This window comes from Heterodontus francisci, chromosome 24, assembly GCF_036365525.1.
Source record: "Heterodontus francisci isolate sHetFra1 chromosome 24, sHetFra1.hap1, whole genome shotgun sequence".
Lineage (NCBI taxonomy): Eukaryota > Metazoa > Chordata > Chondrichthyes > Heterodontiformes > Heterodontidae > Heterodontus > Heterodontus francisci.
The window spans coordinates 41,156,348-41,181,409 of record NC_090394.1 but is presented as its reverse complement, the minus strand read 5'-3'; the positions used below and the strand labels follow the sequence as shown (position 1 = coordinate 41,181,409).

General features: G+C 41.8%; 1 protein-coding gene across 3 annotated transcripts; it reads left to right on the top strand.

The window, feature by feature from the left end:
- Positions 1–66: 66 nt before the first annotated feature.
- Positions 67–25,028, top strand: palb2 (partner and localizer of BRCA2). 3 transcript variants are annotated; one of them, XM_068056030.1, is made up of 14 exons: positions 67–192; positions 277–336; positions 1,035–1,134; positions 1,624–3,438; positions 4,258–4,614; positions 8,140–8,684; positions 9,583–9,675; positions 10,170–10,331; positions 12,282–12,367; positions 16,219–16,377; positions 17,476–17,592; positions 21,807–21,894; positions 23,166–23,323; positions 24,272–25,028. In XM_068056030.1, the coding sequence occupies exons 1-14, from the start codon at positions 145–147 to the stop codon at positions 24,501–24,503; spliced, it is 4,020 nt and encodes a 1,339-aa protein (XP_067912131.1). In that variant the 5' UTR covers positions 67–144; the 3' UTR covers positions 24,504–25,028. The 3 variants fall into 3 exon arrangements, with proteins under 3 accessions (XP_067912131.1, XP_067912130.1, XP_067912132.1); XM_068056029.1 differs by having other exon boundaries at positions 1,621–3,438; XM_068056031.1 differs by lacking the exons at positions 21,807–21,894; positions 23,166–23,323; positions 24,272–25,028 and adding an exon at positions 14,043–14,124 and having other exon boundaries at positions 1,621–3,438; positions 17,476–17,562.
- The last annotated feature ends 34 nt before the right edge of the window (positions 25,029–25,062 follow it).

The following is a 25,062-nucleotide window of genomic DNA, read 5'->3' as shown; positions in this document are numbered from 1 at the left end:
GATTGGTTAAAATTGGCGCGGGAATTGCAGTTCGTTTGCTGAAAATGCTTTAGGTTTGGTCCCACCCCATGTGAGGCATTGGCGGCTTGTCCACTTCGTTATTACACGGCGTCCTGTTAATAACCACCTGAGCCTCAGCTCGCAATGGAGAGTAGTTTGAAAAAGCCCCTGACCTGGGAAGCCAGGGAGCAGGTAAAGCAGAACCAATACTTTGGATCTCTATCTAATTCACAGCGAAACAACATGAACTCAATTCGTTATTTATTTTATTTACAGCTCAAAGAAAGGTTGGCCTTGCTCAAGAAAGAATATGCAAAGACAGTCTATAAATTACAGGTAAATATCCCCGTGTTATAACACATCATACGAATAGTGATAGAAACCTGAAATAAGAGTAGGAGGTGAAAATGTACAGTTGGTCAATCAGCATTGGCGTGAGCAGAGAGATTGATGTTTCTGGTGTGGGTTCTTCATTCTGACTGGTCCTACTTCTCAAGTGTTAACCTGTCGTTTGAAGTGCAGTCACTGTGATTATGTTGGTAGCCAATTTGTGTACAGCAAGGTACCTCCTAAAGCAAGTGAGAAGACTAAGCATATAATCACTTAAGACAACATAGTACGTTAGGTTGTCGGTTAGGCATTCTAATGAGTTATCCTTTGTGGCTTTACCTGGTCAAGTTCTATCTGTACCCCTGAGCACACACTAAGGTGTTGAATTTACCAAACCGAAATTAACTATCTGCTTAGATCACTTGGTGTGATACTTACTTCTGAGTTAGAAGGCTGTTGGTTCAAACCAACAAATGGGAGTTGAGCCCATTATCGATGTTCCGAAGAAGGGTCGCTGACCCGAAACGTTAACTCTGCTTCTCTTTCCACAGATGCTGCCAGACCTGCTGAGTGAATCCAGCATTTCTTGTTTTTGTTTCAGATTTCCAGCATCCGCAGTATTTTGCTTTTATTATATCGATGTTTATCTCTGACTGACTTGATGCCGGCCAGTCTGATATTAATCTCTTATTTTCTGCTACTAGCGTGCACAGAAGACTGAGCGGGTGAGGAAACATGTTAAAAGCACGATTGTGCATCAGAATAAGCTGTTGGAAGAGCAGAGCAAGACCCAGCTGACAACTGGTAGGTTTTCAGCAAATGATTTAACTTGAAAGTAGATATATCTTTCAGTTAACTATTTCTTGATCATAATGGCCTTGGTGCAGAACGTTGCTTGTGGTCCTGATTGGCTTTCCCACAAGAAACTGGAGTTGATGCTACTCAACTGTCCCTAATGTGGTTTTGTAATCAGCACTTATACATGTATGGGTCGTCTCCTCTGAGAGGAAGTGCCCTAGCTTGTCACCCACCTTTCTTCACCCCCCCCCCCCCCCCCAAACTCTGCCTCCCTGCTGATTAGAAACAGGAGGAGGCTATCCAACCCCTCAAGTCTGTTCTGCCTGCTGGCTTATTTACAGCTGTTACACTAATATTTTCAAAAAAAAGTTTTAGCCCCTTTATATTCAGATTGTTTCCTATTCTTGTCTCTGTTTCCTATTCTTTCCCCCTCTTCCCCCAAGGTAAAGAAATTCATGCCCTAATATATATTTCTTGAATCTCATTTTTAAGAAGGTGAGGCCTCACCATTTTTGGATACACGTCAGTCAAGCTCTCCATATCAAAGAAGCAGAGACCCAGTTGAAGACAGCAATGAGAAAAAATCAGCAGTGACCTTTAACCTCGAGCCGGAAATCATAAACTTCATTGGCAGCCCAAATTTGGCTTTGGCAAGCATATGTGAAAGTGTTGAAGACCCTTCAGCAGAATCCATCACTTCCCCAGTTGTGGAAACTGACCTTGTTACAAAGACAGACAGTCGAATTCAGAGTCGTCTGAAACTGAAGAAAAAAAGGTCATGTGAAATACTGACAAGGGAGCTGTGTGAAGCAGCCAATGGGGTGAATGAATCTCTGGTTGATGGTGGAGAGCCCTGTGTTAAAGAAATAAAAGAACTGGATCCAACTGTTAATGAAGAGAATGCAAGATCTTCCTCCTTTAACAGAGGCGGCGATGTATCTGAGTCACAAGGTAGAGATGTAAAGGAGAATGCACGGTGCAAAGTATTCCACGGTTCCCCTCAAGGTGAAGAACACTCTGTGTCGTTAAAGAATCGAGCACAGGTGGTGGAAAGTGATTGTTTGACCTCACCTGTGGGAAGAACTGTAAATGACACTGTTTGCTGCAGTCCTGGGGACAAGTCTACAGCAGTGTCTATGTGTAAAAATGAAGCTTTCATTTCAAGTGACCCAGAGGTACTAACTGAAGCTACCCAACCACAGCAAGCAAAGCCAAACTGCTCTGAAAACCTCATTGACGCCTGTGAGAGCAATGTTGCTAGTGAGGCAGTGGTGTTAGAACCAGATCGGCTGCAGACAAGTACTGCTGTATGTGAAGCTCCAGAAGATAGCCCACTGAACTCTTGTACCCTTGTTGAGGGACTTCTCTTCCCTGTTGAGTACTATGTGCGGACAACTCGACGCATGACTAGCTGTCAACGACGTGTAGATCTGGACGCAGTGATTCACAGCCACTTGGGAAAGTGCAGAAATGGTGGCAGAGGCAGATCTAGGAAGTCTGCACATGACCAGAGCTGTCCTGTAAAAGGTTCCCCTAAAGCAGAGGGAGAGATCAGCGACACGTTGTTACTTTTTAACAGTCAGGAGGATGATGTTGGTGGGTCTGATGCAGCTTCCTTGCAGCATGATTCACAGGACCCCTGGAATATTGCTGTTGATTCTCAGAGTATTAAATCAAGACGAGAGAAAGGGGGAAAAAGAGGCAGAGGAGAATCTATAAAATCCAAGCTCACTGATGCTGAGGTGTTTAAAGATCAGGAACATGCAGAGTGGACTTTAAATAACCATAGAATTCCTCATGTTCATGCTGTGACTTCTGATGTTCAGAGTGAGAGAGGGCGCAAGGGGAATGAAAGTAACTTCTGTCAGTCAGTGTCCAACACTAATGAACTGTATGGAAATACTGTAAATAACTTGAGTAGTCATGAGTTTTCAAGCAGTAACAACTTGAATATCAAGAGTTCCAATCTGTATCAGAATAAACTCAAACACATTGTGAAACCACTACAGAACTCTATCAAAAGTCAGACCAATGATGTGTTAGTAAGGCCTTTCAAAGAGGACACAAATAGTCCGTCAACAGCACAAGGGGAGTCTGTATTGAGTGTGCCAGAGCATCACTTGGGCTTAAACAGTGATACTGACAGTCAAGAAATGATCCCAGAGACTCAGCAAGATCTCTTTCTTGACATCTCATTGAAGAGGAATTTCAGTGGTACAAAGCAATCGTTTCCATTGGGGATTGACTCGAACAGAGCAGAAACTCGGTTACAAGTCTCTCAACCCAGAAGGAGGGTGAGGCTCTCAAAAGGTGAGCTTTGAGTGGTCATGCATTGTTGAATTTTAATAGATTTGACTCCAAATCTCCAGATTGATTTGCTTCGTTCTGAGCGCTGACATTACCGAGTGGGTAAAACACATTAGTTCTTGTTTAGGAGAAGGAAATAAAGAACTTGCATTTCTGTAGCACCTTTTCATGATCTCAGGATGTCTGAAAGTCCTTCACAGCCAATAGAATTACTTTGTGAAGTGTAGTCACTATTGTAAGGGACAGGGCTGATGACCAGAAAGATTGCAATGATTTATAAATGGGCAAGTTCATGGGGTCATTTAATTAGTCCCCAAGTTGAGTGTCTTGTGTACTATTTGATCCTTATGTAAATGTTTATTTTTTGGTTTTATCTTGAATCAATAAACAATGTCTGTTTTTTTAAAAAAACTTTAAAGAACTACCACATTTGTGAAGAAAAGTTTTTTTTTTTTAATGGTTTTTAACAAACACTGAGAGGGAAATCTAAATGTTTAGATACTGGACTGTTTTTGTAACAGATCTCGGTGTAAGCACTAATCCCAGTGCTGTGGAGCAAGTCTGGTGTATTCATTCACTCTGTACCATAGTTGGGCGTATGCTGCATGAGCAGCCTTGTAAATATAATTAAATAAAAACTTGGGCGATAGTACTTACCTCTTTGCCCATTTAATGATTTGTCTAACTTCTGTGACTGTTTGAAAAGTTCATTATGGATAATCTGTGAGGCAGGCTTGGTGGACCAGCTGGTCATTTCCTGCCCGTCAATTTCCATTTCCATTTGAGATTGCTGATGTAATGTGATTTGTGTTTTCCCAATAGGTAACTATTATCGTAGAACAAGTGCCGGCTCCAGGAAGTTCCCCGTGGGACTTGAAGATGGGACACTGACGTGCTCAGAACCATTACTCCCTGTTAAAAAGCCTATTGTCAAAAGGCTGTTTCACAGCCTGGAGGTCCAGGATTTTGACCTCCCTGACGAGGACTACGGTCAACTTAAAGAGAAGCTCCGAACCGAGTCATTGAGGAAATCACTTCTTCCTTCCCAGCACAATATAATTGACTGTACTGTGGAAACTCAGGTGAAGGCTGAGAATTGGGATACAGGGCACTGCGAAAATCCACATTCACAGGACATTAAACAAGCTACAGAAAACCTTGAAGAACCTCACCCACAAAGTAAGATGGCTCAGTCATTCCTAAAGCAAGAGATTTTGATATTCTAATCAAAATACATCAGTTTTTTAAAAAATGCCCAATATTTACCTTATTCTCTGTTTGCCAAGTTAAATATCCTTATAAACTAATGCACATTAACAGAGGTAGGACTGGAGATAGTGGATACTGGAGATATCCACTGTTTTTGTAATAGATCTCAGTGTAAGCACTAATCCCAGTGCTGTGGAGCAGTTGTCGTACAGGTTTCTCTTCACGCTGTTGACAGAGCTTAATCAGTCCAGCTATTTATAAACTATATCCATCCATAAGATTCTTTGTGTATATTAACTATAGACTGTATGCATATTAGCCATAATAGTGGTAAAGATATTCTGTATTGAGTGTGCAGGGTGAGCTGCAGTTCTCCAGTGACTTGGGTAGTGGCAGACTATGCGAGACGCTTTAAAGTTGGACTCAGACAGTCTCCATTTCTTGAAAGAAAGTGAATTTGAACTTTACATTTTGTCTGGTGCCAGTGAAGGCCCAAATCACAGTTTCCTATCGTCGCCTTGCAGCTGCTTTTACCCAGGGTGTATTCCAAGCAGTAATTTAAAAAGTTCAGTATAATAGTGAAATTAAAGAAGTGTACAGTCAGTCATAGTATTTAAGTTTTCATTAATTGTCAAGGAAACTTGATATAGGGATTTCCCAGAATTCTTACAGTCCACACCTTTGAGGGGGAGGAGCAATATTCATTATTTTCCGGTTCTGTTCTGGCCCCGCCTGGGATAACATTTAGTTGTTCTTTTCTTTTTCTGCAGGAGGGCCGGTAAATTATTAGTATGCTGATTAGGTCTGTACATTTCCTGCAACAGATAATGACACAGATAAAGAAACTCAAATGCATTGCACTGAAAACTATAGTTTACCATATCGTCAATAGGTCTTGCACTTGAAAGATTCTCCAGCTCTCCCTTTACCCATATCCATCTTGTGGATAGTTCTTACTAAGTATTATTTCTCATAGCCCTCAATTAGTCAGTCATTAGGACATAGAAGGAGACCAGTTAGACCTTCAAGTACACGCTGATTCTCTGTAGAGTAATCCAATCAGTCCCATTCCCCTGCTGTATCCCCACAGCCCAGCAAGTTTATTTCCTTCAAATGCCCATCCAATTTCTTTTTGAAATAATTCATCGTCTCCATTTCCACCATCCTCCTAGGCAGCGAGTTCCAGGTCATTACCGCTCGCATTAAAAAAAAAAGCTTGTCATCTCTTGCCCTAAACCTTAAATCTGTATCCCTTTAGTCCTTGTACCATCAGCTAATGGGAACAGCTTTCCTTATGTACTTTATCTAAACCTGTCATAATCTTGTACACCTCTATCAAATCTCCCCATAATCTCCTTTTACTCCAAGGAGAACAACCCCAACTTCTCCAACTTAACCTTGTAGCTAAATTCCCTTAGCCCTGGAACCATTCTGGTAACTCCTCTGCACCCTTTCAAGGACCCTCACATCCTTCCAAACCAGAACTCGACACAATACTCTAGTTGTGGCCCAACCAGCGCTTTATACAAGTTCAGCATAACTTCCCTACTTTTGTACTCAATATCTCTATTTATGAAGCCTAAGATGCCATGTGCTTTGCGAACTACTCTCTCAATATGTCCTGCCACCTTCTAAGATCGATGCATGTGCATCCCTCTGTCCCTGTACACTCTTTAGAACTGCGCCATTAAGTATATATTGCCTCTCTCTGTCCCTTCTACCAAAATGCATCACTTCACACTTCTCTGTAGTAAATTCGATCACCCACTTGTCTGCCCATTTTGCTAGCCTATCTATGACCTGTTGCAGTCGATTGGTATGGTCTTCGCTGTTTGTCATTCTTCCATGTTTGGTATAATTAGCAAATTTTGAAATTTTACTCTGTTTTCCAATATTCAAGTCATTTTTATATATATCAAAAAAGCAATGGTTCCAGCACTGACCCTGTCTACCATTCTCCAGTCTGAAAAACAACCATTTATCATGACTCACTGTTTTTATCCAAGCTGACATTGTCCCTCTTATTCCATGATCCTCAATTTTGTTAACCAGCCTTTTTATGTGGTACTTTTTCAAACACTTTCTTAAAAATTTCAATACTAGGATTAGTAGATTTTTGTTAGGCAAAGTTATTAAGGGATATGGAACCAACGTGTATAAAATGTTAGTTAGGCCACAGCTGGAGTACTGTGTACAGTTCTGGTCACCACACTATAGAAGGATGTGATTGCAGTGGAGAGGGTGCAGAGGAGATTAACCAGGATGTTGCCTGGGCTGGAGCATTTCAGCTATGAAGAGAGACTAGATAGGCTAGGGTTATTTTCCTTCGAGTAGAGAAGGCTGAGGGGGGACCTGATTGAGATATACAAAATTTATGAGTGGCATTGATATGATGGATAGGAAGAAACTTTTTCCCTTAGAGGGGTCAATAACCAGGGGGCATAGATTTAAGGTAAGGGGCAGGAGGTTTAGAGGGGATTTGAGGACAAAAAATTTCACCCAGAGGGTGGTTGGAATCTGGAACAAACTGCCTGAAGGGCAGGAACCCTCACAACATTTAAGAAGTATTTAGATGAGCACTTGAAACGCCATAGCATACAAGGCTATGGGCCAAATGCTGGAAAATGGGATTAGAATAGATAGGTGCTTGATGGCTGACACAGACACGATGGGCCAAAGGGCCTGTTTCTGTGCTGTGTAACTATGACTAAAGTAGGTAAGTGAAATTAAGGTATAGACAAGCCATGATCTAATTGAACAGCGGAACAATCTTGAGGGGCTGAATGGTTTTCTCTGTTCCTCTGTCTGCTCTTAATATTTTATTAAATGATATGCTGCTCTAATTTTGTGAAAGAAAATTTAAAAATGTACCATAGCAGATTTATCAGCATGTGAGAAAAACGGCAGGGTTGGGGGCTTCTGTTTCAAATGAGGGGAGAGTAGTAAGCAAAGATATTGTTTGCTCCATGTGTGGTGTGTGTGTGCAATCTGCTTATACAATGACAATGGGGGTTAGTTGTGCTTTTTTTTTAAACTCCCCATTGATGGGTGAGCATCAGATAAATGATCGGTTTATTGCTGTAGTGGTGAAAAATTTCATCTGCGTCAGTGAGAATTGCACAATTTTGGCTGTTGATCACCTAAATGTATGTATGTGCATCTGTTATCCAATATTGAAATATATCCCTGTTTGTTCATCGCTGGGGTGAAATCCTGGCACTCCCTCCCCAACAGCACTGAGAGTACCTTCACCATAAGGAATGCAGCATTTCAAGAAGGTGGCTCACCACCCCTTCTCTAGGGCAATTGGGATTGGCAATAAATGCTGGCCTGGAGGTCGAAATCTTGAACCACCAGGCTATGAAAAGGCCTTTTGCCACATTCCATGAATGAATAAAAAGAATTACACACTGGCCATTTGTTTTAAGGCTGGATATAAGGGAAAGCTAGCACCTTGTAATGGAGCTATTAATATACACATGTTTTTTCACCTAGAGAGTTCGGACTACAAGGAATTGAGCAGGACCCCAGAAGAACCAGTTGCAAATGATGTAATTTACCCTTATGGTCAGGAGATGCCAGAAACTACATCTGGCTATAAACTATTCTCTAGTGTTCTGCTGTCAACGCCTTCCTGTACTCCACAGGCAGGGAGCATCCACCAGCATGAACAAGGTGCAGGTAGCCCTATGTTCCCTTCACTTGGCTTCACTCCTGCATCTAGTTCTCCAGTCCTTTCCCAAAGCAGCTGTAGAAACCAGAATTGGTCCCAAACTGGCACACTGCCACATGTGTGTGAAGATGTTCGGAATAATGATGGGAACTATGGGCAAAAGTTACAGACGCCTGCTGAAGGAGTGGTGGCACCAGTAATTAGAGAAGGCACTCAGTGTATTTTGTCTGCAAGGAAACCTCTAGATAAGAAGGATGAGCAACCTGAGGAGCACTTCCATGGCAATTGTGGGATGAAGTTCAGTCAGCCAGCGGTGCTGAATGAGGATTGTGCTGTAAAATCTGCTGAAGCGGGCACTATTGAAGAGGTAGGTTTTTTTTTTTTATGGCACATGCTGGTCGATGTGGTGGTGAGGTTTGTTACCATGGAGAGTTAGAGTGCAGAATCCCTGATCTCGAGTATGCGGATAAGAGAGAAGTGCAAAGTGGAGGTCAGTGACTCTCCCACAAGGGGTGAGATTATTTGGTGGGCTCTCTGCTGAGCCAGGTGCTGCAACATGCCTCCCCTCTGGTGAAATATAAATGACTGAGGAGTGCAGATTTGAAAAGAGTGCCTTTTTTTTGTACTTCTCTGAACTGTTCCTGTCTATAACTGTATATAACCTTAAGCAGAAGAAATGCAATTTATTATTTCAGTAATATGCATTAAACCTGCCACCTTTGGTGGCTGCTTCCTTGCCCTCTTCTATGTTTCCCTAAATGCATTTGGTAGGAGACAGCTTTAACTAAGAGTATGTGTGTTTATGTAGCAACTTGTAAAGCCTGGCTTGGTTATAAAATTAAAACCCTACCACAGCCAACCCGAGCCCTTTAATTTTTTTCACGCCCGACACAAATTTCCTTCATCTGTTCCGGCAGCAGGCTATTCCTTCAGCTGGAGTTGTGGGGAATCATGGGTAAGACTGATCCTGTGACTTCCCAGAAGCAGTGTCCAGCTCGACCCAGCCCGAATGCTGGACTTGGAATTTCGACCCGACCCGAACCCAACACGTAGTTGGGTCTAGTCGCGTTCGGGTCGGGTAGCCAGGCTTTAGCAACTTAGCAGTTTTTACCTTTGGTTCATTTTTGAAACATGGATGGGGGACAGCACTGACTTTGTGTACACACCTGGAATCTGGCAATTTCTACTGTCTTGTGCAAGCTGTGTGTAATGATTTTCTTTTGAATTCAAAGTCTTTTAACTAACTTTGTGGGGTTCTTTTGTAGGAGAACGATGTTGTCTTGACTCCTGCTCTTCCTGACAGCCAGTTAGAGCAGAAACTGAAGAATCAAACATTGCAGCTAATCTCCAAGATACAGGTTTGTAAATACAGACCAATGCCAGAATTTAAAAGGTAATGTTTTCTCTGCAGTGATGCAACCTGGTTTAAAAACTGGTTCAATGGTTCAGAATATTGATAAGCTCTGTACTTGCCCCTCGGAGTGATGCTTGGAATTCTGTTTGGTTGAACAAAATCCCAAGAAATTAGCCATCGCAAGAGCAGGAGGAACAATCGTTTTCTTTTAAATAGGAAAGGTGAGCTTTTGCGCCAATAAAAGGACAAATTTATACCTGTTCTAATCAAGATTCTGGTGTAGATATAGAGGACGGTTTTATGAATGCACACTCCTGACAGGGAGCTGTGTGATTTCACAATATTTGCAGTTTGTGGGAGAGGCTTTCCATTGATAAAACCAGTCCTGTACAGCAGCCCTGGTTGCTACTGTGAAGCAGACTTGCTCTGTAATAGCAATAGCTTATCATTGTATTAATATTTAAGGAGGCTAAATGGTTTTATCACTTGTATTCGTAGAATCCATCCACTTCCTGTGTTATTGACTTGTGTACAGTATTCTGGATGCTGAAAGAGGCCAGAACTTTATGTATTGCCTGTGCTTGCGAAACAGCAGTGTTCCTGTGGGCCCCACAGGGGCTAAACCAGTGGACTAATATCCATACATGGACCTTCGATAAGGTAAGAATGTTTGTATTTTTCTTGTTGCGAATTATCTTCTGATCTGGTCTAGGATTCCGTGCTAAGTAATTCACTTTGAATAGCATTAACATAAATGTTTGACTCAAATGATTTAAATTCTGACAGAATTATGGATAGCTTGTCAAAATGATAAAATTTAGAGCCTTATCAGCCTCTCTTGTGATATGTAAGAATCTTCATACAGCTATCAGCTAATGAGGGTCTTCGCACACAATGGAGTCTTTGGAAAAGGTTGGAACAGTGTGTTATTAATAATAAAAAGTACTGATATATATAATGAATTTTAAACTGTTGCTGGAGTGAAGAAATGATTTCTTTAAAAAGAGATCACCAGACACTTGGCTGGAGGACATTTGCATACTAAGAGACGGTGCTTGGAGAGACAAAAGAATTGCTCACTGATTCAATTAACAGAGATTGGGCTGGGCAATGGTGCTGCACATCTTGTTGGGGCAAGAGATAGCACTACACCACCCCACCCCCCAACCGAGAACTTTGGAATCCACAAATGCAGGAGTGGTTACACCAGCTGGTCACATGACTAACCTGCTGGTCCAAGCTTTTTGAACTAGACGCAGGACAGTTTGAAGTCAGACTGCAGTTTGCAACTTAACCTGGAACAAGAGAACCTCTCTCCTGGCTGGCTGTTTCCTGCTTTCTCACAAGCCTCCGGACCCACTGAAGTCGCTTAGACCTCGAGGGAGAAGACTCTTACATTGAAACAAGTTAAAGTGTGCACTGGGCCCCAACGAACAGCAAGACTTACCGTCAACCAAAGACTCCACGTTGAACTCAAAGGACTAATTACAACCCATACAAGCCTCATACTTTTCCCCTTTATTCTTTCTAATTTTTCTGTCTCTATCTGCGTGTGTGTTTATTGCGTATGCATGCTAACGTGGTCACGTCGCGTATTCGTAGTCGTTAACCAAATTAGAGTTTAAGATTAATAAACTTCCACCTTTCTTGTGTAAATCTGAGAAAACCTGTCTGATTTGATTTCTTTGCCTTGCAATTGGAAAGCAATGAACAAAGGATTCACTGAGGGGGAACCAAAAAAATTGTGTTTTTAAAAATTAAACCCCGTTATGGTTAAACCAGGCAAAGGCTGAGAGGGAATCCCTAGTCCCCTTCTCACCTGGCTGTAACTAATATACATACACACTCCATTCTTTTTAGGTTTTGTCTTGTATACCCAGATTCCTTCCCCCCCCCCCCCGCCCCCCCATCCCCACCGAGGTTGGGAGGAGCCTTAACTTCCTAAATTAAGGTATACTCCAGCTCCCTAAAATATTACTGGCTTACTAACAGATATGACTTTTACAGTGCCTCGAACATCTTTTAAACTTGTGTAGTATGCTTAAAGCAAACCTAATTGTGTTTGTGTTTGGTATTTAACCTCCAATTTACCTTGTGTTTCATATTCACTAGTCTGCAGATGGATATAGCAGGGAGGGTAGATAATTGTGTCCCTAGATTGGGACCAGCAGATAAACCATTTGCTGGAGGACACAGAACAGCAGGCCAGCGATCTGTTACTTCTACTTTTCCCCCACCACCTCATTCTCTGTCAGTAGGAAGCTTTTTGGGGCATCTTGGGCACCTCCCTACTGTGACAAGGCTGTGATTAGGAGCTCCTCTGAATGTATCTGGAGTCTCTGCTTTGGCCTAATCTGGTTTCACATCACAAGTCGCTGATGTCTTAGTGCAAGTTAACACTTTTTCCAAGAGATTATGTTCACAGACCAGTTTTGTGTAATTTTGGTTTTGTGTAAAGCTTGTACTATGTTTTGGGATCAAACCTGAGCAGGAAGTGGGCTTAAAAGACTCTTCACAATTGTGATCACTAGTGAGGTGCAAGAGCCCTCTGCTTTTTGAATTTTTTGCCTGATTTTTGTGTTGATTTGGTTTCTACTCTCACTTTTGCAGGCTCCTATAATCGAACTCATCCCCATTCCAGATTCTGTGAACATCCTGTGTGTGGCCTTTGGAAGCCTGGAGATAAGGGAAGTGAAGTAAGGCTACAAAGTGCATTGACAAAACTGTGAAAATACTGCAGAACTGGTTGATAACACACGAATGATATTTGGCAGAGAAGTGGGGGGTTTGTGCTAAATTTAAAATTGTGGAGCAGTTTTGTATTCTGACTTATTTTGCAATTGGGAATTTTTGTGGTAGTTATACTTTCGTAGACTGGCTATTTTCATAAAAATAATCAATTCTACAGTATATTGTTACATTTTATAACTAAACATATCGGAGGCCAGGTGCTTCCTGACATAATGGGTGGGGAAAGCAGCAGGAGTGTCTTCCCTGACCCAATTAGATACCCCTCTTAGCGACTGGTAAATCGTATAACTAGGGCTGTCGAGAGGGCTTTAAACTAAATAGTCAGGGGAGGGTTCACGTGAGGGGAGATTTGGACAAGGCAGTAGTGCAGGATAATGTTCTGGGTAACAAAAACCTGACTGTGATAGAAAGGCACAGAACATCCAAGCATAAGAGTGCACCAGCAAATAAGATCAGAGTAGGGTAAAAATGGTAAAAATACAGAATTAAAGACTTGTTACGAATGCTGCATGCATTCAGATAGAAAGATAGATGAATTGATGGCACAAATAGAAATAAATGAGTATATGATAGCCATTACAGAGATGTGGTTGCAAGGTGACCAAGGCTGGGAACTGAAAATTCAAGGGTATTTGACATTTCGGAAGGATAGGAAGAAAAGAAAAGGAGGTGCGGTAGCTTTTATTAATAAAGGATGTGATCAGTACAGTAGTGAGAAATTATCTTTGCTCAGAAGATCAAGATGTAGAATCAGTTTGGGTGGAAATAAGAAATAACAAAGGAAAAAAAGTCACTGGTGGGAGTAGTTTATAGGCCCCCTAACAGTAGCCACACTGTTGGACAGAGTATAAATAAATAATGGCATGTAAGAAAGGTAATTGTGGGAAATTTTAGTCTTCATATCAGTTGGACAAATCAAATTGTCAACGGTAGCCTGGAGGGTGAGTTCATAGAGTGTATTTGGGACAGTTTCTTGGAACAGTACATTGTGGAACCAACCAGGGAGCAGGCTGTTTTAGACCTGGTAATGTGTAGTGAGACAGGATTAATTAATGACCTCATAGCAAAGGATCTACTAGGCAAGAGTGATCATAACCTGATAGAATTTCACATTCAGTTTGAGGGTGAGAAATTTGGTTCTGAAACTAGTGTCTCAAACTTAAATAAAGGCAATTACAAAGGTATGAAGACAGAGTTGGCTAAAGTGGACTGCGAAAATAGGTTAAAAGGTAAGACAGTAGAGAAGCAGTGGTAGACATTTTAAGAGATACTTCATGACTCTCAGCAAAGATATATTCCATTGAGAAAGAAAGACTATGAAAGGATGCATTATCTGTGGTTAATTAAGGAAGTTAAGGTTTCGTGGTAGGCCAGAAGATTAGGAAAAATTTAGAAACCAGCAAAGGATGGCTTTAAAAAAAAAATAGAGGGAGAAATTAGAGTATGAATGTAAACTAGGAAGAAATATTAAAACGGACAGTAAATGTTTCTACATGTTATGAAAAGGAAAAGAGTAGCTAAAGTAAGAGTTGGTTGCTCAGAGGATGAGACTGGAATTAATAATGGGAAACAAGGAAATGGCAGAGACTTTCAACAAGTATTTTGTATTTGTCTTCACAGTAGAAGACACAAAAAGCATCCAAAGAACAGTAGAAAATCAAGAGGCAAAAGGGAAGGAGGAACTTCTATCACTAGAGAAAAAGTACGAGGAAAACTGGGACTAAAGGCTGACAAGTCCCCTGGACCTGATGGCCTGCATCCTCAAGTCTTAAAAGAAGTGGCTGCAGAGATAGTGGATGCATTGATTGTAATCTTCCAAAATTCCCTAGATTCTGGAAAGCTCCCAGCGGATTGACAAACTGCAAATGTAACACCTCTATTCAAGAAAGGAGGGAGACAGAAAGCAGGAAACTATAGGCCAGTTAGCTAACATCTGTCAGTGGGAAAATGCTAGAATCCATCATTGAGGAAATAGTAGCAGGACATTTAGAAAATCATAATGCAATCAGGCAGAGTCAATATGGTTTTATGAAAGGGAAATGATGTTTGACAAATTTATTAGAGTTCTTTGAGGATGTGACAAACAGAGTGGATAAAGGGCCACCAGTAGATGTAGTGAATTTGGATTTCCAAAAAGCATTCGATAAGGTGCCACATAACAGGTTATTACACAAGATGAGAGCTCATGGTGTTGGGGGTAATACATTAGCATGGATAGAGGATTGGCTAACAGGTAACAAAGTCAGGATAAAGGGCCATTTACAGGTTGGCAAACTGTAACAAGTGGAGTGCCACAGGGATCAGTGCTGGGGCCTCAACTATTTAGGATCTATATGATTTGGATGAAGGGACCCAGTGTGTTATAGCCAAATTTACTGACTATACAAAGGTAAGTAGAAAAGGAAGTTGTGAGGCAGACACAGAGTCTGCAAAGGGATATAGATAGGTTAAGTGAGTGGGCAGAAATTTGGCAGCTGGAGTATAATGTCCACTTTGGGAAGATTAGAAAGCAGAATTATTTAAAGAGAGGCTGTGGTACAGAGAGATCTGGGTGTCCGTGTACATGAATCACAAAGCATGCAGGTACAGCAAGTAATTGGGAAGGCAAATGGAATGTTGGGAAGGGGGATGAAGTAAAATGTAGGGAAGCCTTGTTACAACTGTACATGGCATTGATGAGACTGCACCTAGAGTACTGTTTAAAGTTTTGTTCCCCTTAAGGAGGGATATGCTTGCATTGGACGCAGTTCAGAGAAGGTTCTCTAGGCTGAATCCTGGGGTGAAGGGATTGTCTTATGAAGAAAGGTTGAGCCTATACTCATTGGAGTTTAGAAGAATGAGAGGTGATCTTATTGAAAAATAGAAGATTCTGAGAGGGCTTGACAGGGTAGATGCTAAGAGGATGTTTCCGCTTGTGGGGGAATCTAAAACTAGGGCACAGTTTAAAAATAGACTGCGTTTGCTGACAACGCCACCACTAGGTGGCGCTGCAATGGCACATGCGCAAATGCAGCCTGTGCCATTAAAACGTCGCAGTCTGCGACGTGAGGCAGCTGCCAGGATTAAAGATGGTGCTGATCAAATAATCACACGATGGCAATCTAAACATATGGCAGCACACAATGGCCGGGGAAGGGAGGGAGAGAAGGGAGGGAGCGATCGGGCCAGGGAGGGGAGCGAGCCAGCGGGCGGGCAGTAAATGAGTGGGCGGGTGAGTAAGCCAGCCGTCTGGGGTGTGGCAAGCGGGCGGTGAGCGAGAGGTCGGGGGTCGGGAGTGGGTGGCAGGGGGAAGGAGGAGAGCGCACCCGCCACCAGCAAGGTGTTCGGCCCTCCCCCCTCTTACTCCTCTCCCCCCCCCCGACTCCCCCTCGCCCCCCCATCTGCCATGTCATAGGGGGTGATTAATGTTAAAGTGCATTAATATTTGGACAGAATTTTAAAGGCAGTATAACTTGAATTTTATAAGCATGTGCAGCTATTCCTTTGTATAACAGAATGACTTCAGTTAAAATACAATATCCCGGCATGCTGTACCTTCCCTTGGGGGTGTTTGATGGAACAGTGTAGGAGCATCTTTATTCTGCATCTAACCCATGCTCTACCTGCCCAGGGAGTGTTTGTTGGGACAGCGTCGAGAGAGCTTCACTTTTATATCCATTATTTTTATCTACTGTGCTACTACAATCCTAATGATTCAAGTGAATTTACAGCTTCATTCATGGAGATGTTGAAAACGGGCAACACCCCTCTGTCTTGAAACATGGCTGATTTTTCTACTGCTCCTCTTTGTTTTAAGAGTTTTACACTCCACGGAGAGAGGCTGCTTGGAACACACCTTGCTGCAGGAGGGAGATATAAACGCAGTGCTTGGACTGCCTGGAAGGAGGCTGGTCTGCTCTTGTGGCACTCTCCAGAGTCAACACATAGAACTGAGCACCCTGTCCAAAGAAGGAAGGTCAGAATCTGATATGTTATTTGTTCTTTATCTTGTTTTTGTTTTGATTTGCTTGGTCAGCAATATCTTAAAGCAGTAGAACATGTTAGTTAGGTGTTGTGTGTCTGATGCTTGTTTCCAGCATTAAAATAGTGCAAGATACAAGGGTTTAGAGGGTTCAAGAGTAATAGATGAAACAAGGAAGAGGGGGAAGTAGTTCTACATGTTGGAACACTAAGAGGTGAAGAAAGTGGAGTCACTGATGGAGGACAACCATCCCAGAGAGCATGCTGAAAGTATGTATTCTTGCTGGGAGCAAAGGTAACAAGGGTTTTTTATAGACCACTAGGTCAAAACATAAAGGAAGACGGGCAAGTCTGCATAGAGGGAAGGAAGGTCGGTCAAATGGAATGATTGGTTAAAACCTCTTGTTAGTATAATCTGATGTCAACTCAATGTCCAGGCAATCTAGATCTGACTGATAAATGTATTGTCTCAATATGAGGTTGGCCATTTAGACTGAGATGAAGAGAAATTTATTCACTTGAAGTGTTGTGAATCTTTGGAGTTCTGTACCCCAGAGAGCTGTGGATGTTCAAACATTGTGTATATTCAAGAATGATCAATAGATTTTTTGGATACTAAGGAAATTAAGGGATATGGAGATTGTGTAGGAGAGTGTTGTGGTCGAAGATCAACCATGATTGTGGATTGAATTGCAGAGCAGAGCCAAACTGCTTACTCCTGCTCCTATTTCTTATTGTGGCTGCTTTCTGACCCTCTTGAGTTAATGTTACAAAAGGTAAGGCTCATGTCAACTTGGTAAAGTCAAGTGATCCAGGTGTGATAGTGGATATGTGTACTATGATAGCACTATTTAATCAAGCAAGCTGCAGGAGACTGTGGTTCCCCATGACTCATCACCTTCAAGACTCGCAACTTGAATGGTTTCTCATTTCCCAAACCTGATATTAGTAAAGAACCGTGAAGAGGTCCTTTCTCAGCCCTCAAACAGCAAAATTGTGCCTGTATGCAGCTGGCGGAAGGCATGAGGAGAGAAGAAATATTTTGTGAGGTAATTGCAGTTTTGTGACTATCTGTCTGAATTCCTATGGTTAGGAGTGAGCGATGCATGCAGCTGATCCCACCCAATGAGATGGTACTAGCTTTCAGTGAAGTAGAAGGGGAGACAGAAGCTTTGATTGGATCAACTATAATGAGCAATATTGTCATCTGGTAAGTGCATGATTCCCTCTCACTGGATTAGAGTATCAGATGTACAAGTCGTTTCTGATTCATTCGTTGACTCTAACTATCCCTTTAGCTGGACAAGTCCTGTCGTCCTCGCCTGACTGTTTTCTACAAAGATTTCAGCTTGTGCAGTGAGGCTTAAATTAGTCGTATAAATATCTTGCAGTAATAAACTACTCTCATCAGAAGTAGTCTTACTAACCCTAAAATGTTAAAATACACAATCCTGATTCAGCTGGTTCTGCCTGCCTTGCCGTCTCTGTTGTTCCTTTCTCATACACAATGTCCCTCGTTCTCATTTTTTCCTTTATTTTCACTTATGGTAGAGGAAAAAAGGAAAATTAATCTTGACAAACCTCTTTTTCCTATCATTTTGGTGTCTCTAACAATGTTTTAAACCCCCTTTTTGTTTTTTCCCTCTATCAATCTTGGAGGTAGGAACACAGGAACCAGAGTAAGCCACTCAAGCCTGTTGCACCATTGTTAGATTGTGGTAAATTTTTAAGTCGAGTTTTCATTGGATTGATATTTTTAAATCTGTGTGATGGGCATTCTCTTCTAATGTGACATTCGACATTTGTGGACCACACATCCCTCACCTTCCTTGAAAGCCTGTATTCTGTACATATCACCTGCCTTGTACACCAACAAACTCATCAAGAATTAATAGTAGATGTCTGTACGAGCTGCTTTGGCTGTGTCTAAAATATTAAAGTAGCAACACCAGGTTTCTTAAGTGTAATCTTGCCATTTAATCAGAGTTTCAAAACGTATGAGTCGACCACTGGAGGATGGTGTCAGCTTGGATCGGCTGGTAGCATTCTCACTTATGGGTAAGAAGGTTGTAAATTTGAACCTCTATCAAGGACATGAGCTGACACTCCAGTGCAGTACTTGGAGAGTGCCACCATGTTGCAGATGCTATCTTTTGGGTGTGACATTAACCCAGGCCCTGACTACTACTGATTGAAGAGCAAGAAGTTCATAGAATGGTTACAGCGTAGGAGGAGGCCATTCAGCTGCATAAAGTTTTTCTTCATGTCACCTTTAGCCTATCACATTGAATCTGTGTTCTCTGGTTCTTGACCCTTCTGCCAGTGGGAACAATTTCTCTCTGTCTACTCAGTTTCGACCCTTCATGATTTTGAACAGCTCTTTCAAACCTCCTCTCAACATTCTCACCTCTAAGGAGATAAACCCCAGATTCTCCAATCTATCCACATAACTGAAGTCCCTCACCCCTGGAACTGTTCTCATAAACCTTTTCAGCACCCTCTCTAAAGTCTTCACATCCTGCCTAAAGTGAGATGCCCAGAATTGGACACAATATTCCAGTTGAGGCCAAACCAGTGTTTTATACAGATTTATCTTCACTTCCTTGCTTTTGCACTCTATGCCCCTATTTATAAAGTTCAGGATCCAATATGCCTTTTGAACCACTTTCTCAACCTGCCCTGCTACCTGCAACAATTTGTGCACTTGTACTCCCAGCTCTCTGGTCCTGTATCCCCTTTAGAATTGTACATTTTAGTTTATATTGCCTCTCCTCATTCTTCCTACCAAAATGTACCACTTCACACTTCTCTGTTAAATTTCATCTGCCACGTGTTTGCCCATTCCATCAGCTTGTCTGTCCCCTTGAAATCTATCACCTATCCTCCTCACAGTTCAGTATACTTCCGAACTTCGTATCATCTGCAAATTTTGAAATTCTTCCGTGTGCACCCAAGTCTAAGTCATTAATTTAGATCAAGAAGAGTAGTAGTGCTAGTACCAGCTCCTGGAGAACCCCACTGTATACCTTCCTCCAGTCCTAAAAACAATTATTCACCTCTACTTTCTGTTTCCTGTCACTCAGCCAACTTTGTGTCCGTGCTGCCACTTTCCCTTTTATTCCATGAGCTTCAGCTCTGCTGACAGCCTATTTGGCACTTTATCAAAAGCCTTTGAAAGTTCACATGCACCTCAACAACCCTGTCTGTTACCTCTTCAAAAAGCTCAATCAGGTTAGTTAAACACTATTTACCTTTAACAAATCCATGCTGGCTTGCCTTAATTAATCTATACTTGTCCAAGTGACTGTTAATTTTGTCTCAGATTATTGTTTCTAAAAAGCTTTCCCACTACTGAGGTTAAACTGACTGGTCTGTAGTTGTTGGGCTTACCCTTATACCCTTTTTTTGAACAAGTGGGGAACATTTGCAATTCTCCAGTCCTCTGGAACCACCTCTGTATCTAAGGAGCATTAGAAGATTGGGGCTGATACCTCTGCAGTTTCCCCCTTTACTTCCCTGAGCATCCTCAGATGCATCCCATCTGGTCCAGGTGAATTAACAATTTTATGTAAAGACAGATTTTCTAGTACCTCTGCTTTATCAAATTTTAGCCCATTGAGTATCTCCGCTTTCGCTATGCTTTGGTAGCATCATCTTCCTTGGTAAAGACAGATGCAAAATGTCCATTTAGCCATACCCTCTGCTTCAACGTGTAGGTCTCCCTTTTGGTCCCTAATTGGCGCTACCCCGTCTCTTGCTACCCTTTTACTAATATGCTGATAGACTTTTGGATTCCCTTTTATCTTAGCTGCCAGTCTCTTCTCATACTCTCCTTTTGCCCTTCTTATTTCCTTTCTCATTTCTTCTCTGAACTTTCTATATTTAGCCTGGTTCTCACTTGTATTATCAACCTGACAACTGTCATATGCCCCCTTTTTCTGCTTCATCATACTCTCTATTTCTTTTGTCATCCAGGGAGCTCTGGCTTTGGTTGCCCTATCATTCCCCCTTGTGGGGATGTACCTCGATTTGTACCTGAATCATCATTTTAAAAGCCCTTTGTTCAATTTATAGACTTGGGCGGCACAGTGGTTAGCACTGCAGCCTCACAGCTCCAGCAACCTGGGTTCAGTTCTGGGTACTGCCTGTGCGGAGTTTGCAAGTTCTCCCTGTGACCGCATGGGTTTCCGCCAGGTGCTTCAGTTTCCTCTCACAGCCAAAGACTTGCAGGTTGATGGGTAAATTGGCCATTATAAATTGCCTGTAGTGTAGGTAGGTGGTAGGAGAATTGAGGGAAGGTGGGGATGTGGTAGGGAATATGGGATTAATGTAGGGTTAGTATAAATGGGTGGTTGTTGGTCAGCACAGACTCGGTGGGCTGAAGGGCCTGTTTCAGTGCTGTATCTCTCTATGACTTGCCTCCAATCTTTGGATCTGTCCTGGGTAAACTAGAATCATTCTCAGCCCAGTGAGAAAGGCCCTCCTTTTTTACTCTAGATTGCTGCTAATCTAAACCTAACGAAACAATGATCACTGTTCCCTAAATGTTCCCCGGTTGACACTTGATCTACCTCATTCCCCAGAACCAGATGCAGCAATGCCTTCTCCCTTGCTGGGCTGGAAATGCACTGCTATAGAAAATTCTCCTGAACACACTTCGGAAACTCTTCTCTCTCTCTTCCCTTTACACTCTTCCTATCCCAGTCTTTATTAGGATAATTGAAGTCCCCTCATTATCACTACTGTATATAGATTTTGCATATCTCTGTAATTTCCTTGCAAATTTCTCCTCTATATTTTTCCCATTATAGAGTAGTGTAATGGCATGTCGTTTCTTAACTCAACCTCTCCAGGACATCCTCTCTCTCCAGCACAGTAATATTCTCCTTAATGAATACTGCCACCCCTCCTCCTTTCATACCTTCCCAATCTTTCCTGAACACTTTATATCCAGGAATATTCAGTACCAGTTCTGTGCCTTTATGAGCCAGGTGTCTCTTATCCGCACAACATCATATTCCCATGTGGTTATCTGCACCTGACCAACGAGTTCTCCAAATGTCTATGCCAACATTCCTCCCTCAGCCAACACTAAACAGATTAATCAGTCTTTAATTTCACTGCTGTAATGGATCTTGCTGTGTTTAAAACAAAAAGGTTGCTGCTTTTGCCATCACAGTAACAATATACTTCAATGGAATAAAAAGTATGTGAAGCAGTTTGAGGTATTTCTGACACACAGTAAATCACTATATAAAAGTACAATTTAAACTACTGCAGGTGTTTTAATCCCAGTATTCTCACAGCCTCTTCTGTTTAACTCCTCTCCCTGCTTTCTGTCTGCATCGCCTCATTGTTTTAGTTCACCAGATGTTTGTTAGGAGAGAAACTCTGTTCAGATTGATTTGTGTGTTTACCTCTTAGGAACTTAAAGACTGGCCATCTCCTGAAGAAGATCCATTTAAGTGAAAGCTACCCTGGCACTGTCTGCCAGAAGGCCTATTCAGAGTCTGTAAGGAGCAGTATTTATATCTTTATAACTGCAGAGCTGGTAATACTAGTTTGTGACATTTCTACTTCTGATTGAGGGGAGGGCATTGACAGCAGATTAGCAGGATAGGAGTTGTATCGCAGTGTGGATTTAATGACAGCGGGGACCGGGAAGTAAATAAGATGCTGCATGTAATACAGGTTTCTGTGACGAGAGGAAGTATTGTGAGGGAGAGACCCAGTCACCTCTGAAACATTAGCTTTGAATCCAGTTCAGACAGATGGAAGGAAAAATGTTTGTTTTTAAGGGTCTTAACTGGTAAATTTAACAGGTTCCTGGTTGGTGCAAATCCACAGCACAAAACTGGCATCATGTTGCATGTAAGTGTGAACTTCAGAGGCCACAGAATGTCTAATGTTGGAAACAGTAAATGCCAGTCTGATAGAGTAGGGAGCTGCTTGTCTAAATTTAGGGGTGAGCTTTGCTCTACATTTAATTCATGGAGGGCTGACGCTGAGAGCAAGAAGCATTGATGTTTTATCTAAAGTCCCGATTATTTGAGAGTAAACTATTCCAACAAAAAAAACCCTCCATTTATGGAAATGGGCTGTTTGCTTTTAATAAACTGTTTCAAGATGCAGATATGCACCTGTGGTACGGTCTCCACATCCCTGGATGAACAGGATTTATATATGTTTGCATGTTCATATTTAATTTCATTCACTTTGCAATTTGAGAACTGTACAAGGCCTGGACTAGTTGACTGATCACTTGATGAAACAGCTTGCATTAAAAACTGCAAATGCTAGAAATACACAACAAAACTATCTGCACCAGTAAGGAGACAAGAAAAATTAAATGTTTTGCATGTCACTCCTTTGTTAAATGTGACATCTGATCAAGGGTCAATACCTGAAAACGTACCATCTTCCCTGCCCCACCCACCCCAACTGTGCAGCTGCTGACAGTCCTGCTGTATATTTTTGACATTTGCAGATTTGTTATCTTTGCAGTTGCATTTCTGTCCGAGTTCATTTATGATCAAGTTTGTGAATTTTGCAGAAAAAATGGACAGAATTGCAGCATGCAATCTGCAAAGCAAAGATTAAAATCCCAGAATCCCTTGTAGTAAAATAGAAAGGGACTTGCTCTAAAGCAGTGGCTCTAACTACAAATGGATAGAATTATAAACACAGCTCCTAGCGCAGCAGCAAAAACAGATCTTCAAAATAAAAACTTGACAGTAATCATTTGCAAGTAAATATTTAATTTTTTTTATTTATGTATTTTAGGGTATATTATTCATTCTCCTCAGTCACCGGTATGTTGGCACCTGTAATGGATCTGTTGGAAGGAGAGTCTGTGTTTTGAGAATGGTTGGTGTTAATCCCATGAATGGCAAAAGTAGACCTGTCATGTCATACACACTTCCTCTGGAATGCAGTGGAAGGTAAAGTGCATTCTCTATTACATAGGCATCGATGCCCTCCTTTACAAAAGTGCCCCTCGATGATCAGTGTTACAGGGTTGTACACTAGAATGTTTCTGGTTCAGTCCTAAGTCTTCTAAATTAGCTGATCTCAATTGGATATTAGTTGGGGTCTCTTTATCCTAAACACACATATTCATCCAGCTCTCTGGAAGGGTTCCTGTGTAAGTGCCTTTCTCCCACCCCCCTGTTTGGTGCATGGTTAAACAACTGTGACTTCCAAGGAAGCTAACCCGTATCAGTTCCATGGATTAGAGTTCTGTAGAGTGAGAGGCAATCTACATCAACTATGTGAATCCAAAATGAAGTAGAGTGGGAATCTAGTTCTGTATCAAATATCAGGCATCAACCTGTGTTTCTATTTTGACCGCAATTGTTGACAACGCGATCAGTTGGCTCTTTTTTTTTTCTCCAATCAGTTTTCCCATAGGCATTATTGACTCCTACCCTCCCCCACCACTATTCCTGCTACCTCAGCAGGTTGTTTGTATCCAGTAACACAAAGCTTTAATGTAGATCATAGGAACCAATATGACTCCAGTTGCTGAATCGGATCCCACTGCATTACATTTACACTGATCAAAGTGGCACAGAGATCATTTTAACCAAATCCATCTGCTGGGAAACTGGAATTTGAATCGACCACCCCAATTTCACAGCCCACCCTGACTTTACTTTCCATTGAAGCTGAAGGAAATTAAAATTGGGTGGGAGTGTAAAACAAGCACCTGATCCAGTCCTGTCAGTCTCCTGGTGGGTGTTAGATTAAAATGTCCCCAAGCTCTCATAAAGTTGAGTGATCACGCTGCAGTGTTGGTTGTTTAAATTACTCAGCTCAGGAACAACAGCAGTGGGTAAAGTAGTTGTTTCTCACTTTTTCTCTTTTAAATGAATTTATTTCTGGAGCAGGTACCTTGATGGAGGTGTGAAGGACCAGTCCATTGCAGCAGTTGTAACCCCTGGAACCCTGGTGCTTTGGGATGTACTGTCTGGCCATATCTTGACTATGCTGCAGCATGGCCCCAATGTGCAGTGGTCACTTTTCCACTGGGCAGAGGCCAACTCCTGCCTCCTGGCCAGAAAGAACGACAGGACTGTGTATATCTACAAATGTATAGGAGCTGGAATGGTAGACGTATGATATTGCTACACCAAGGTTAATGCAAGAAAAGCAACTTTGCCATTTATTTATTTGAAACCTGTTTACCTCATCAGTCAAGTGAAAAGCACCAAAGATATTTGCAGGACAAAGACACTACAACGTGAAGAAGGTGACTTTGTTTCTTGTGCACTATGTAAAATTTTTCCACAATGTTTGGATTGATGTACTGAACTGTTGTACAGTTTCTGTTATTGCTGTAGGGGATGCCAGATATTAAAATCAGGACTGGCCTATTTTAGGAAAAAATTCAGAGGGCACTTTAACTACTTTGATTAAGTGTATAATATAGAAAATCCCCTCACATGTTTAGATGGAGTATTAAGACGTCACTGTTTCTTTCCAAATAGTGTGTGCTGGACGATCTGGGATAAGCACTGTGCTCTGTGTTACATTTTTACACATTATTTTGAAAATGAGCAGGAATCACCCTTGGGGATATACTTTCTTTTATTCACTGTTGATGGAAACAGTTCCTGAGAAGATAAAGTAGGAAAATCTGCATTATATTCATTCTCATGTTTTCATTGACAGCTAACCC